Source organism: Fundulus heteroclitus, chromosome 3, assembly GCF_011125445.2.
Source record: "Fundulus heteroclitus isolate FHET01 chromosome 3, MU-UCD_Fhet_4.1, whole genome shotgun sequence".
NCBI classification, from domain to species: Eukaryota; Metazoa; Chordata; class Actinopteri; order Cyprinodontiformes; family Fundulidae; genus Fundulus; species Fundulus heteroclitus.
The window spans coordinates 7,716,446-7,730,747 of record NC_046363.1 but is presented as its reverse complement, the minus strand read 5'-3'; the positions used below and the strand labels follow the sequence as shown (position 1 = coordinate 7,730,747).

The 14,302-nt window shown below is 39.6% G+C and overlaps 1 protein-coding gene across 1 annotated transcript in view; it reads left to right on the top strand.

Annotated features, from left to right (window-relative positions):
• The window catches only part of rims2a (regulating synaptic membrane exocytosis 2a), a gene marked incomplete in the record, with an annotated part of 165,853 nt that overhangs the window by 137,224 nt on the left and 14,327 nt on the right, over positions 1-14,302 (top strand). Inside the window, 1 exon segment of the mRNA XM_036129426.1 lies at positions 4,819-5,036. Coding sequence (XP_035985319.1) covers positions 4,819-5,036 — 218 coding nt within the window.

Sequence of the window (14,302 nt, the reverse complement as noted above, 5' to 3'; positions counted from 1 at the left end):
TGAGAGGAGATAAGACTGGCATCTCTAAAAATACAGTAAACCAATGTAAACGGACTATCAGAGTTGGATAAAAGATAATTTCAGTTTTGATTTACATGGTATGTAAAAAGATTGCATGTTAAAGACTCGTTTGAATCTTCTCAATTAACAATATGAATATCTATTGACAGCACAGTGGTCAAACACATCTTATAATTACTGGCCAGCTAACGCATGTTTCTGCTGGTATTTTTACCTTTATCTTCAGTGATGGGTTATAAGTCTTTGAGGCTGGAAGGCCTCTTCCCCATCACCCTGATCTTTTGCTCCACAGATTGTCAGTCCGGAAATAACATGTCAGTAAGATTAAAAGACTACTTTCAGCCTAATTGTCCCAGTATGATTGATTCTGGGCTGAACTGCGTCGGACTCGTCACATGCAGCAGCAACAGACCCCAGAAAGCTTACGCCCAGCCCCCGCTGATGAGCTGCTGTTTTCTTGCTCAGCAGTTTGCTTTTGTGCTTAGCTGTTTACTCTGTTTTGATATGACTCATTGAGTAAAGCGTTCATATGTCAAAAGAGAGAAAAGAATAAAAAAAAAAATCTTCCTCACAGATCGTTTAATGTTGTGTTCCAGCTGATGCTGCGCAGACAAAACATACAGAGAAAAAAAAAAACAGTTTTCTTGCTTCAGAAGCTCTTCCCTGTACATTTTGAAAATGAACAGCTAGTCTTTGTGTACAGCTCTGTCTCCTTCCCCGAGAGCTGTATAAATGAGCCGTAGCGCTGCAGGCAGAGCAGGTCACATGAGACAGACAGACAGGAAGCTGGGGCAGGCTCACTCATAAGCCCCTTTTACTCTTCCAGGAGGAAAACCAAGTTTCAATCAGGAAAATAATGTGCTTGAACTCTGATACAAAGAAATATTCAGTGATTGCTAAAAAAAAAAAAAAAGCCTCGACAAAACACAGCTGAGCATCTCACTGGGGATGTGACCAGCACAGAGGTACAGCGAGTTCACCCAACTAACAGCAGGGGTTGGGAGCTCAGTTTTGGACCAATATTTGTAAGATATTGTCTCAAGCAGATATCTGGGGTCAGATTGAGACATCCCTAATTAGGAACACATTTTGATTCTCCTTGAAGTGCTCGGATTTTAGGCATTAAGACACTCAAATAAATTATGTTTCAATTAAAAGATTTGTACCCGTTCTCTGTTTGAAGAGCTACATGTAAATATGGATTGTGATGAGAGTCCTTGTGAAACTTTTATGAAAGTTCTCCCAGAGATAAAACTTGAATGAATCTTTAAGATTCACTAAAGAAAACAGACAGAGAGATCTTGCTTTTAATAGAAATGGTAAATGAAATATCCCTGTGACCACATACACAACCGTCAACATACACACTGCTGCATGGTAAATGCATGGTTCTAGGTCAAAATTATAAAGCGTTGATCAATGCTGTCACATCAGTACAGGAATAGACTGGAGAGAAGCTTGGTCTAATGGCATAAAGATTGCTACAAGCTATATTTACTGGTGACTCATTACTTATGGATTAAGGTCACATTGTGCATCTTCCACTCTTTAAACAGGCCTGTTCCCTGTGATCAACCTTTGTTTTTATACCAAGAGATTAGTTTGCCTTTACCCCTGCAGAGACAAACTAATGTGTGCATGACACTTCAAATTAATGCCGTTTTCAGTGTTCTTAAGGACTAATGAAATATGCCAGGAGCGGTTTTGAATAGCAAGCAAAATCCTCTTTTTTATTCATTTAATACTGTAGCTTAATAGTAACCTATCTCCCATGTAGGGTAAGGAGGAGACTACGTTTGATAGTTTGGAACAACAAATTATAGGAGAGTAATACTCTTGTAATAACTGTTTAGCCACCAGTTCACTCAGACATTTCAGTCATAGATTGGCAAGTCAGTAATGTTACAACAAGGTCCATCATGCTTGGATTTTGCATGATTTATTTCTTATTGAATAAAAGACTGGCAATATATTAGTCGAAAAAGGGAAAATAATTCAATAAATCTTCCCCATGAATCATTAAATGTTGTTCACTGGACACAAAAGCACCAGGATTAAGGTAAAAGTTCAAACTGAACATTCATATTTTTCATCTTTTTTTTTTTTATTAGGGCAAGAATCAAACTTTTATTGCAGGTAGATGTATGTATAAAAAACACAAATGGCACATCTAACACTTTTGGAGGGAAATGTGTTTGCCCTGGGAACATCGTGGCCTAGATGAAAATGCATGGTGAGCAATCTGCATGATGAGGCACACAGTGTTCTTTGGGCCTAAGCTGAACAACATGAATCCCTGGAGAGTCCCAGTTCTGTGAGCAGGCGCGTTTAGTCGGTGAGTGTGGACACAGGGCCAGAACCTGTTCAAAGACCGGTGATACAGTACAGGGATGAGGTTCTGTTAGATCGTGCCGTTCTGTTTACTCGAGCTCAAAGTCAAGGGTAACATTCTCAGATCGGTAGTATGGAAATGTACCAAATGTGGTTGAATTTCTGTGTATTAATTGTGATTTCTTTCACATTTAACACATTTAAGAGACAATACTCAAAAGTATTCATACCCTTGAACATTTTCACATTTTGTCATCTTACAGCAAAAAAATGTAGGTCATTAGTATTTAATGTAAAAAAGTAAGAAAAATAGGATTTAGCTGTAAGCTGAAAAGAAAGAAGACAAGTTTATTGGTTTTGTTTCTTTTAACGAGTATAAATCTGAAACGTGTGGCATGAATACATACCTAATCCTGTTTACTCTGATATCTCTAAATTAGATTCAGAAAGATCAGTTGCCTTTACATGCTAAGTAATTAGGTCCACCAGCAGGGGAGCCATATAATGTTTACATATATATGAACTTTTGGGATGATTTAGATTTTTTTTTGTCATGGAGCCCACAATTCCTGGCGGCACCCCTGTCCACCAGTGTCAAGTTCAATCTCAGTATGAATCCAGTTTGTTTTGTAAAAGGCCTTAGAGGTTTCTTAGAGAACATCAGCAAACAAACAGCATCATGAAGATCATAAAATGCTGCAAACAAGTCAGGGATCAGATGTGGACAAGTTTCAAGCAGGGTTAGTTTCTACAACAATATTCCAAGCTTAACATCTAGCCGTGCTAAATCCGTCCTTCAAAAATAGATCGAGTACGGCACAACTGCCCTTCATGCACGAGTGGAGAGAGAAAATCCATTGTGGGAAGAAAGCATCAAGAATCCCATCTGCGTTGTATGGAATAATGTGCTCTGGTTGGGTGAGGTCCAAAACCTTTTGGCCTACGTGAATAAAAGAATTTGTCTAGCAGAAAACTAACGCTCCACATCACGCCTGAAATGGAAATGTCATCGAAACCTTTTGGACCATTGTGTGACGTGAACTGTCTTAAAAAAATACAGTAACTAATAACAATTACAGTCATATTTACAGTCATATTTGTCACTGCAATTGTACATTCCAACAAATTAGTTTTATGCATTTACCCTGTGCTTTGGTGGGCAGCTTTTTTACAGCCCCCAGGGAGCAATCTGGGGTTAAGGGTCTTGCTCAGGCACCCAGATAGGCAGTCTGCAGAGTTCGAACCGGGTTCTTGCTGCCTCAGAAGGCAAGCGCACTGCTCTAACCACCTGGCCACCACTACACAAAAGGATAGAATAATGAAAAGATATTTAAAATTTTGCTGAAGTAATTATACTAATATATATATATATATATATATATATATATATATATATATATATATATATATATATATATATATATATATATATATATATAGGAAACTGTTATATAGGGAAAAGTAAACTGTGTAATATTGACATCTTTATTCAGTTTGGTATATTGAGTCCTAATCTTTAATATGAGAAATCCAAAACCAAGTTGAAATTTGCGATAAAATCACTTCTTAGATGTTCAACAGCATGTCTCTCCATAAACTGTCTTTATAATCCAGTTATGTGATGGAGGTCAGTAATTAATTAATGAACGGTACCCTGGGGAAGTTACATGGACCTCATCCCATTAAGAGCACATGATACAGAATGTAATTTGTCTCTTAAAGATAATTTTACTGGCAGAGCTAAAATAAGACTTTAATTTGGGCGCTGGCCTACATTATTTCAACCGAGAAGAGCCGGAAAATAATTCAGCTAATGAAAGGCAATCTGTCTTCTGTGCCCACTGTTACCTTTGTGGGAATAAGTCCCCTGCAGTACATGCAATATATATATATATATATATATATATATATATATATATATATATATATATATATATATATATATATATATATATATATATATATAAAGGAAAACTAAATGAACAAAACTATTGATTCCTCATGTATAAAGCTACTGACCATGATTTAATTGCGCAATAGACTTTAATTTTTAGGTTCAGGTTTAGAAGCAATAAATGCAATGGAAATACATTGTAGGTGATTTTTTTTTATTCAATGGTAGATCTCTAGAACATACAACACAGTCTCCTAAAATCCTTAACTCAACTATCCTGTAAGTCCTGAATCTCTATGCCTGAACTCTGTCCTTCTCTCCTTTTCACCCCACTCCTTGTCTCCTGTCTCCTGTGCCCTTCCCACTTCCATCCTCTCCTCCTGTATTCTCCTCTCACCTCCGCTCGCCTCTCCTGTCACATCTTCTCCACTGTCGTCCTCCTTTCTCCTATCCCTCCTTCCTTGTCCTTGCTCCCCCTCCCCACCCCACCCCACCCCACCCCATCCCACCCCACACCCACCCTCGTCAATGGTGGTGGCTGACAGTGACTTTGCATCCAAAATGAAAAACAGGCAGATGGGCACATCCGGTGAAGTGAACATGACCAAGAGCACAAGCGTCAGCGGTGACATGTGCAACCTGGAGAAGACGGACGGCAGTCAGTCGGACACAGCGGTCGGCACGGTAGGCACTGACGAGAAGAAGAGGCGCTCCAGTATTGGTGCCAAAATGCAGGCCATGGTTGGCATGTCGCGCAAGAGCCGGAGCACCTCTCAACTCAGCCAAACAGGTAGGGGATTGGGTAGTAATACCCTTTTCTAGTGTTCACATGTGTGTCTTGTCTGTGCTCTGTTGTCTTTGTTTGGATTTATTTGTCTTGTTCTGTGGTAAGTCCTAAGTGCTGATTTACTGTTTTTAAGTTCTTTGTTTCCTCCACCTCTTCATTCCCAGGGCTTTGGCCATTCGAGGACCATAAACTTTAATCATGCTATTTCCTTTTTAAGGGTTCTCTCTTTCCTCTAGGTGAACATTATCCTGGACGCTGTTTTCTTATTTTACTACAGGATCCCTGCCTTCTGTTTTCTTAGTTACATAGATAAGTGGTGTTTTTTTAACAATAATCCACCGATTTGTTAAGCCTCTACAGATCAACGTTTCCTTTTTACTCTTTCGGAAATGTATTACTCTTTCTCAATAAAGCTGCTTCTTGCATATTTCTTCTTCTTAATGATATCCTGTTTGGTTTCCAGTGTTAAATAGAGGAAAGCATTTAAGAGTGCAAAGTGTGACTATCTACAGCTATTAGTTTCTAAGCTCCCAAGTGCATTTAAGAAGATGGGTCCGAACATACATCCGTGGGTGCGCTGTGCTTAGATTGTCCTACAGGAATGTGCATTTTCATTAGTGGAACCGACACTATACATAACTTTGCCTTGTGCATATTTTTACCTGTATTAATTTGTGCTCAGCAGCAGCTTATATTTAATCAGTTGCATTGCCAGATGCTCAACTGAGAAGAACACAACACCTTGCAGGGGTGTGCAGTGCTTTTCCTGTCTCACAGGTTTTGGTTTGGTCTCGTTTTGGATGGTATTTATTCAGCTAATCTCCTGCTACTGTATGTCTGAAATCAGTTAACACCTGCACACCGTGACAAGTCAGCATAATGATGGTTGATACAGTACTTGCTTCTATACAGTGGCACTTTTTATCAAAACGGCCTGATAGACACATAAAAAGATAAAAGGCATGTGTACGGAGAGAGGAAGGATGAGCGAGAGAGGGGAGCGAGGTGCTGCGCTCACGTGGCATTGGTGCTGTTTCCCCGTTCACCAAGTGAGCGGCACATGGACTGCAGGCTTATCCCTGCGGTGGCAAATAACTTCATAATCACATCAGTTTTACTGTAGCAGTTTTGACTTTTTTTAAATATGCTCTTCTAGATGTGAGGCTGATGAACAGGAGAGCGTTTCGTTGTTGACCGTGAATGATGGCTTAGCTGCTAACATAAAGGTTCTTCAGCATTTTTGAAATTATAACAAATAGTCCTCTGATCTCTGTGCAGTCTCTTGCTTTTGTGAGAATTTTGAGACTCTTTTTTTTTTTTCAACAAAAATGCACGTGCACACATTCCCCTCTCCTTGCGGAGGCTGCAAAAAAACTAAGCCGTCTGAATCTCCCAGAGCTATCAATATTTCACTCAGTTCCCTCTAAGTGCCCAATGTGGAGATTTCAGAGCGCGTCTCTGTCTCTCATTTTCTGAGACCAGTTTTCAGTTCTATTTCAACAAAAACATGTTCAAGTTGCCCTCTGCCCTACTTCGGTGTTCACTGTTCTGAGTGGCTCAGCTTCCACTTCAATGGTGCTTTCAAACACGGTGGGGATTTTTTTCCATCAATGTTTGCTGGTGGGGTATGAGCAGATCAGCCAGGCAGTACAAATTCAGCTTCCTTAGACACAAGTTAGCCTAATGGACGTGCTTCTTAGTGGTCACCTAGAACACTACATACACAGTATGCGGCTCTGGGTTGCTGATTTTTGCTCTCAGTATTCTGTGGAAAAAAAACTTGACTTCTCAGAAGCATTTTTTTTTAATGACTCATCTTCCTTTCCTGTGCGGCAAAGTAAAGTTTAAAGATGTCGATTGTTTATTTCTTGTTCCAAGCATGCAAAGCACATAGTCATGCAATTTAGGGATGTCTCCAGTAGATACTAAGTTTTGGCTCAGGGTCTATATCAAGGCATTTTTAAACGATGGGAGTAGTGCTGCCCCGTGGAGCAGTTTTTAGTTATCCCAGACCAAATCCTTGATAAAACATGCATGGGTTTTCTTCCAGCACTTGTGCTTCCTATGACCTTCCAAAACATGGGTTTTATTACTGAACACCAATGGCCACTATCAAAATCCCCCATGCACGGTTGTCTGAGCAATGTGTGCATGTGTTGCTCTATGATGAACTGGCGATCTGTTCAAGGTGTACCCACTGTCCACTGGAGATTTTCCATGACACCACAAGGATTGATAGAGAATGGCTGCATGTGTCCGAGTAGCTGACAGAGCTGTATCGATTTGTCGCCCTACTGTCTACATTGTATATGAATTTGTCAGTGGCTGAACGATTTCAACATGGAAACTAAAAGCAGAGCATGAAAGCGATTCCGCTAGCACTTGTGAATTTAGCAGATCGGGTACTTTCCAAAGAAAAGATCCAAATTATCCAGCGCTTATAAGACAAACCTGATTACAGAGCAGGTGGTATGATTTATCACTCTCGATGAATGTCATATATTAGGATTTTGCCACCTTTTGCAATCGCTTCAGCAAAAGGTGGCGACACATTTGGAGCTTTACGGTTTGTCCATCATCACTGCTTCGCCTCACGACATGCTGGCCAGATTCAGATTCGCCACTGAAGTGCATGTCATATTTCAGAGAATAAAGCAAACAACTGACAAGATGCTAACGAGATGCGAAGTTGGCAAAGAGCCTGGCCATGCCATTTTACATCATGAATGAACAAATGCAAACCAAGAGATGGGTAATGTAGGACTTCCAAGCATAGTCGGCGGTGCGCTCATTCCTCGGTCCTTTGTGAATGAGGTAGTCCTCTCACAGCACCACAGAAACACTGAACCGCTGCAGAGAGGATCATACTCGGTCGTTTCAAGCACTTCCAGCATCTGTAAAACTAGTTATGAGTTAAACTTCTACACAGTGTTGACTGTGTCAATAACATGATTGTACTTATGGTATTTAGGATGTATGTCTGTGCTGTAAAAAAACTCCCGGTATCAAACCTTAAATGACTCGGATTTAGTTGTTGGATCGGGACAAGAGAGCTTGGCTGGTTTGTATTGAGTGGTGTGGACCAGGGAATTCATCAAACCCTTTATGTATTATTAAGCTAGTTTAAATGCAATTTTGTAATGTGATCTTCCTGATAAAAGTGATTTTTTTTCCCACTATCAACATTTGTTTCTTAGGATGAGGGATTAATGCTAAAGTCAAAAGCTCATGGCAATAAGCCAGGCTTCCGTAAATAGATAGTTGTTGTTTTTCCAATTTACCAATTCTCATTAAAAATAATTAAACTGCATTATAACTAGGATTGAATAGGTATCTATGAAATTGAAACAAAATATTTCTGTATGATTTGAGAGAAATGGATGGATCTGGTCATATATTTCTAGATTTCAGTTTAATCTGTTTGACCTGCAAAGTGGTGCCTTGAGATCAAACGACACTATATACCTAAATTAAGTTGAGTTTTGAACTTAATTGACCTAAATGGAATTTACTGTAGGGAAATGATGTAAATATCTCTACCATGAACCTAGTAGTGGAGATCTCTGCTACTCACCACAGTGTTTACAACATGGTAATGGTTCCACGGGTTCTTGATTTGATCAAGAATCATTTACACTGTCTCTCAGATGCTGATATCTACTTGCACACCTTTGCTTGTATACTTTTTTTCTTGTATACTATACGATATAGTTTTCTTCATATCGTTCTGTAAATCGGCTGCTGTCTTTCCTCTAATTAACTTGAATGTAAACTTTTTACCTGAATATGCAATATTATTAATAACTGCACATTTCTTTTTTTTCTCTTTCTGATAAATTCATTTTCTTATCCTTTAGAACTTAACTTTAAATTAGCTTTTTATCCATATTACTAGTCTAGCGTGAAATTCTGCATTTTTGCTGCTGTCACACTGGAATTTCCCCCATTGTGGGACCATAAAGGTATTTCTTCTATCCATCCATCCATTTTCTGACCCGTTTAATCCCTCATGGGGTCGCGGGGGGTGCTGGTGCCTTTCTCCAGCGTTCACTGGGCGAGAGGCAGGGTACACCCTGGACAGGTCGCCAGTCTGTCGCAAAGGTATTTCTTATCTTATTTTATCTTATCTTAAATATTAAATTATTAAATACTAAATGATGCTCTGCTTTCATTCATGTGACCATTTTTGAACACTACTGCATGATTAAAAACTGAAGGCTTTTGTGCCTTTTTTACAACTTGTTTGCATTTTTATATTGATTTTCATTCATATCACAGCATTAAAACATTTTTGTCAGATTTGTTGCATAGTTTAAATTTTAAAACAGCTGTCAACACATAGGATATTTCTTTATACATAATGTTACAGTTTGACACTTTTTTATTGTTCATGTGGGAACTTTGAGGGAGATGCACAAAGCGCAGTGGTTAGTACTGCTGCCTTGCAGCAAGAAGATGCTGGGTTTAAATCCTTACCTGTGGTCTTTCTGCTTGATAGATAGCGGCTTCACACAACCTGTGCTTGTGGACTCTTAACTAAAATGTTCACACACGCAGCTGCCGATTGTTCTCAACCTTGTCTGAGCTCTGAGATGACGCATTTTTTAGGCTTGCAGTCAGAAATGTGATAATGAGACTGGAGCACCATCAGTGCACAGCTGCTTCATCCACAGAATCAAGCTGGATGGATTTGATCCAGTTTGACTAATTGAGGTAGTCTAATATGTGTCGATCATTACTTGTGAAAACAGTGACAATAGCAGATTTAAAAAATCTGACGAAACAAAATAGCTACACAAATATGAGTAAAGTGAGATGTCTACATTTTAAAACATATTTTCCTCATCTGCTGCAAAGGTATTAGACTTTCTTACAGTTTTTTAAAGTGAAGGTATTTAAGCAACCATTATTCTTGGTCTTTAGCTGCTGTTTTACTCAGTGGTCTTCTATTTTGTCCTGGTATTATATTTATGGCACTATTCATACTATATGTCTGGATATGCAATGATAAATCAGACCTGTCCTGCCTACATCAAATAATTATTTGAATTAACGCATTTTAGCTAAATTTCTGACAGCTTATTGGACATTACCTGCTTTAGTAAAGCAGAAAACGGAGAATCTAAGAAGAATCTGGTCTAAAACTGTAGAAATAGAGTGAAAACATCAACAGCAAAATCCTGAAAGTGGATCGAGAAGCATCAAGCATCATCCATTAATAATTGGACAGATTTCACTTGTGATCAAACATATTTTGAGGCCTGTTTATTTTCAAACATTTGGTGATCTTGCAAGTAAAAAAACAACAACAAAAAAAACAATAACACAGGAGTGGAACCAATCCAAAGATAGAGGTTGTTTATGTTAAATATATATTATATACCCGTTTTATTACGTAGAAAAGGAGGAATATAAAAGCAGAGGAGTGGAACGTCCCCCTCCCCAATCAGATTAACTTTGCGTGGTTTGTGTTTTGACGAGCCTAGAAATGCCTGGAAGAGGGAGACACCTTCTGGGCTGGTTTTAGCTACCAACCCCAATCTAAAGATCTTTAACCACAATGTCATTATTTTTATAGGTCGAATTTTGCGTATTCATGCTTCCTCTGCTCTCAGCAGGCAGCTCTGGAAAATCAGCCTGGTGTTGATTTGAACACATTTATGAAGCAAACACTCTTCAGAGACAAAACATATCAACTTTCAGTGTGAAATGAGAGAAAGCTTGTTTTTTTCCTTCAGGCGTGGTTCATGGTTTGTAAATAATAACATTATATTTAGGTTTGATCCACTCTGTTCATAGTGGTCCTTAATATCAATATTGTCGCTCTTCAGTTTTTCTGGACTTCCTCGGAGAAAAACCTTCTCGTTTCTCCTTTCCCATCGGCCAATCACTGAAAAGAAGTGAGTTTGTGCCACAACTCCACTCGAGTCCGTTCGGTTTGACCCCGCCCCTGAGCACGTTCTGAGAAACCGACTGGCCCTGAAAAAAAAAAAGGGTTTCTGAAATGCTTGCTAAGTGGGCAGAGCGGAGTGGAGTGCGTCAAACTGAACCAGTGGAGATGGCCTTTTTGATGCTAAAAAGAAACTATATTTAGATGAGTGGAAGACCAGATTTTATAGACTCAGAGTAAGCACGTTTACGTTATTTGACTTTATTATTTATACGTCAGTAGCTCACTCTGGTTGCATACAAGGTTTTTATCAAAGATTATCTCGTCCTAATGGCGTGTTAGTTGTTATTTTGGTGCTTTATGCTTTGTTTTTGGTCAATTTGTCAGTAAATACAGCCTTTTGTGTTTATTTATAGTAACAACGGACGGTTGGTCTTCAATCACGGCGAGCTGCCGGTTTACTGCGAGGCATTGCAGAGGGGCAAGCTTGGTCTGGCTTGATTTAATACTGTTTTATTAATTAACCAAACCAGCATTATGATAGTTCTGTGATACTGCCGATAGATGGCGCCACGTCTGTTTATATCTGCTCAGCATGTCCGGTCCTGGGTTCTATTTAGCCTCAAAAAGGACCATCAAAACACTATCAAGATGTGTGCTTGGTGTATATAATCTTATTTTATCATGATCAAATAGTTTATGGTCTTTTTTAAGCATATAATGTTTCTATATACCTTTAAGAGCAACTCTTGTAAAACAGAATAAACAAACTGTGCTTCCAATATTTTTTTTTATTTCACGAAAATGTTGGAATTATTTCATTTAGCAAATTACCATGTTTTTCTTCATGTTGTTGCAGGCTGCTGAAGTAAAATGATCATACACATTTCTTGTTTCATTTCAATTTATTCGGTATCGTACCGATCCGTTGTGGTGAAGAGAGAGCTGAGCCAAAAGGCGAAGCTCTCGATTTACCGGTCGATCTACGTTCCTACCCTCATCTATGGTCACGAGCTTTGGGTCGTGACCGAAAGAACGAGATCCCGGATACAAGCGGCCGAAATGAGTTTTCTCCGTAGTGTGTCTGGGCTCTCCCTTAGAGATAGGGTGAGGAGCTCAGTCATCCGGGGAGGACTCAGAGTAGAGCCTCTGCTCCTCCACGTCGAGAGGAGCCAGTTGAGGTGGCTCGGGCATCTGGTCAGGATGCCTCCTGGACGCCTCCCTGGTGAGGTGTTCTGGGCACGTCCCACCGGGAGGAGGCCCAGGGAAGACCCAGGACACGCTGGAGGGACTATGTCTCCCGGCTGGCCTGGGAACACCTTGGGATTCCTCCTGAGGAGCTGGCCCAAGTGGCTGGGGAGAGGGACGTCTGGGCCTCCCTACTGAAGCTGCTACCCCCGTGACCCGAACCCGGATGAGCGGAAGACAACGGACGGACGGACGGACGGATTTCAATTTATTCAAAAGCCTTGGACAAGGACTGGTACAACATGATCTTTATTATTTTAACTAAAAATTACATAAACTGTACATTTCTGTTGTATGAAAATTAAATTATTTCTGGGCTGGGCTGAACCATTTTTCAGCATCCTAACAACCCTCCTGTCCAGAGTGCACCCCGCCTCCCACACAATGACACCACCAGCACCCCTGGGACCCTACAAGGAGTGGCAAATATTGATGGATGGATGGATGGATGGATGGATGGATGGATGGATGGATGGATGGATGGATGGATGGATGGATGGATGGATGGATGGATGGATGGATGCACAAATGAATGTGTTTGCAAACTTGAGTTTGCATATGCCTCAATTCAGGAGTAAGGTCCAGAAGCAGATTAGCTCTAAAATTACCTCTTCCATGCAAAAATTGTCTGTCTGCACTGACTTTGTCCACATTTAAGGAAGATCTTATTTGTATCCATTTTATTAATATTTATAGTCATATTTTTTTTCCCTTTAACAGAAATCAAATCCAATCTTCTTCCATAATACTTTTCATAATGGTAATCAGGAAAAAAGAATCATACCCAAAAACCCTGAATAATATTGGTAAGAAGAGTTGTGAACATGCTGTTTCTCGTTGTCTCATTTCTCTCTCTTTATGACACCACTGATGTATCGTTTTGGACCTTTAAACTTGTATGTGAGGCTGTTTTTATGTGCTAAAAAAATTGGTTAACTTTGAACCTCTGGCTGTGTTGATTAACCTTTGGAGTTGAAATGGGTGCCATCTCAGCAGCTCCTCTCCTCTCTGAGGCTGTTTATTAATCTCCTTTAGAGCTGTAGCAGACATGTGGCTCTCATGGCCTCGCATGATCAGGACTCACCAACATAGGTACACAACAGGCTGAGGGACCTCAGCGCTCCTCTTCTTTACTGAATTACATCACAAAGTAAACAGGACCTAATGTTCCCAAAAAGCACAGACACAACCAAATAGTGAATCAAATGAATTATAAATGAAAACATTGCCTTTTTCTGAATACAATATTCTGATACGTTTGTGGTCTTTCACATGTTACAATCTCACTACTGCTAATGCCTATTTTCACACTCTAATTTCTCAGGGAACATTGGATTGCACAGTTCTGTAAATTAAGGCTTCAAACTATTGCACATAATTTACTGAGCGCACGAGTGTATCATGGTTGGAGCAGGATTATTTTATGCAACAACACAGTAATTCATATTGTTCTCAAAGGGACTGCTAGCTGACTTTCTGGACTCGGATAAGAATCTTATCAGACCCTAAAGACTATTTGAACGCTTTAAGCTTCTCAGGAAGTTTGTTTGGTCAATCAACTGATTTCATTTATATAAAAGAAAAAGTGTGTAAATATTATATCTTGTTGTGTCTGTGTTGTATGTTATCTATGTGCATCCTGAGCCAGTGGCTCTCTGAAAAAAAAAATCACTATGATAACATAGGGTGACAAAGATTTCAGATTCTCGATATACACACTGGTGGGCATATTCACAATAATATGAAAGTAGATGATTATGGCGCTGACTTTTGGTTCCTCACGTTATCGTACACGCTAAATTTAGAAATTGTTTGCGGACCAGTTAGCGTCCAGTTTTTTTGGTTTCGATAACTACAAGTACAGTAGTGTTCATAACAAGATATTGCTCTGCAGTTTAGGTCACTGTCTGCTTAGCCTGCTTAGTTTAACACCAGGGTCATGTTGTTGTGGGGTATGCAGAAAAAAAGAACTGTCTTTGTAGGTATGTTGGTTGCATGGACAAATATGTGGCACCATGATTTAAATGCATATTTAAGACCTTCAGAAATATGAAAGTTCGCCCACCAAGTGAAGCGCTGTGTCCTGATCTGTGTGCTTAAATGAAGCTGGACTTCCTTACTGGTCCACAGG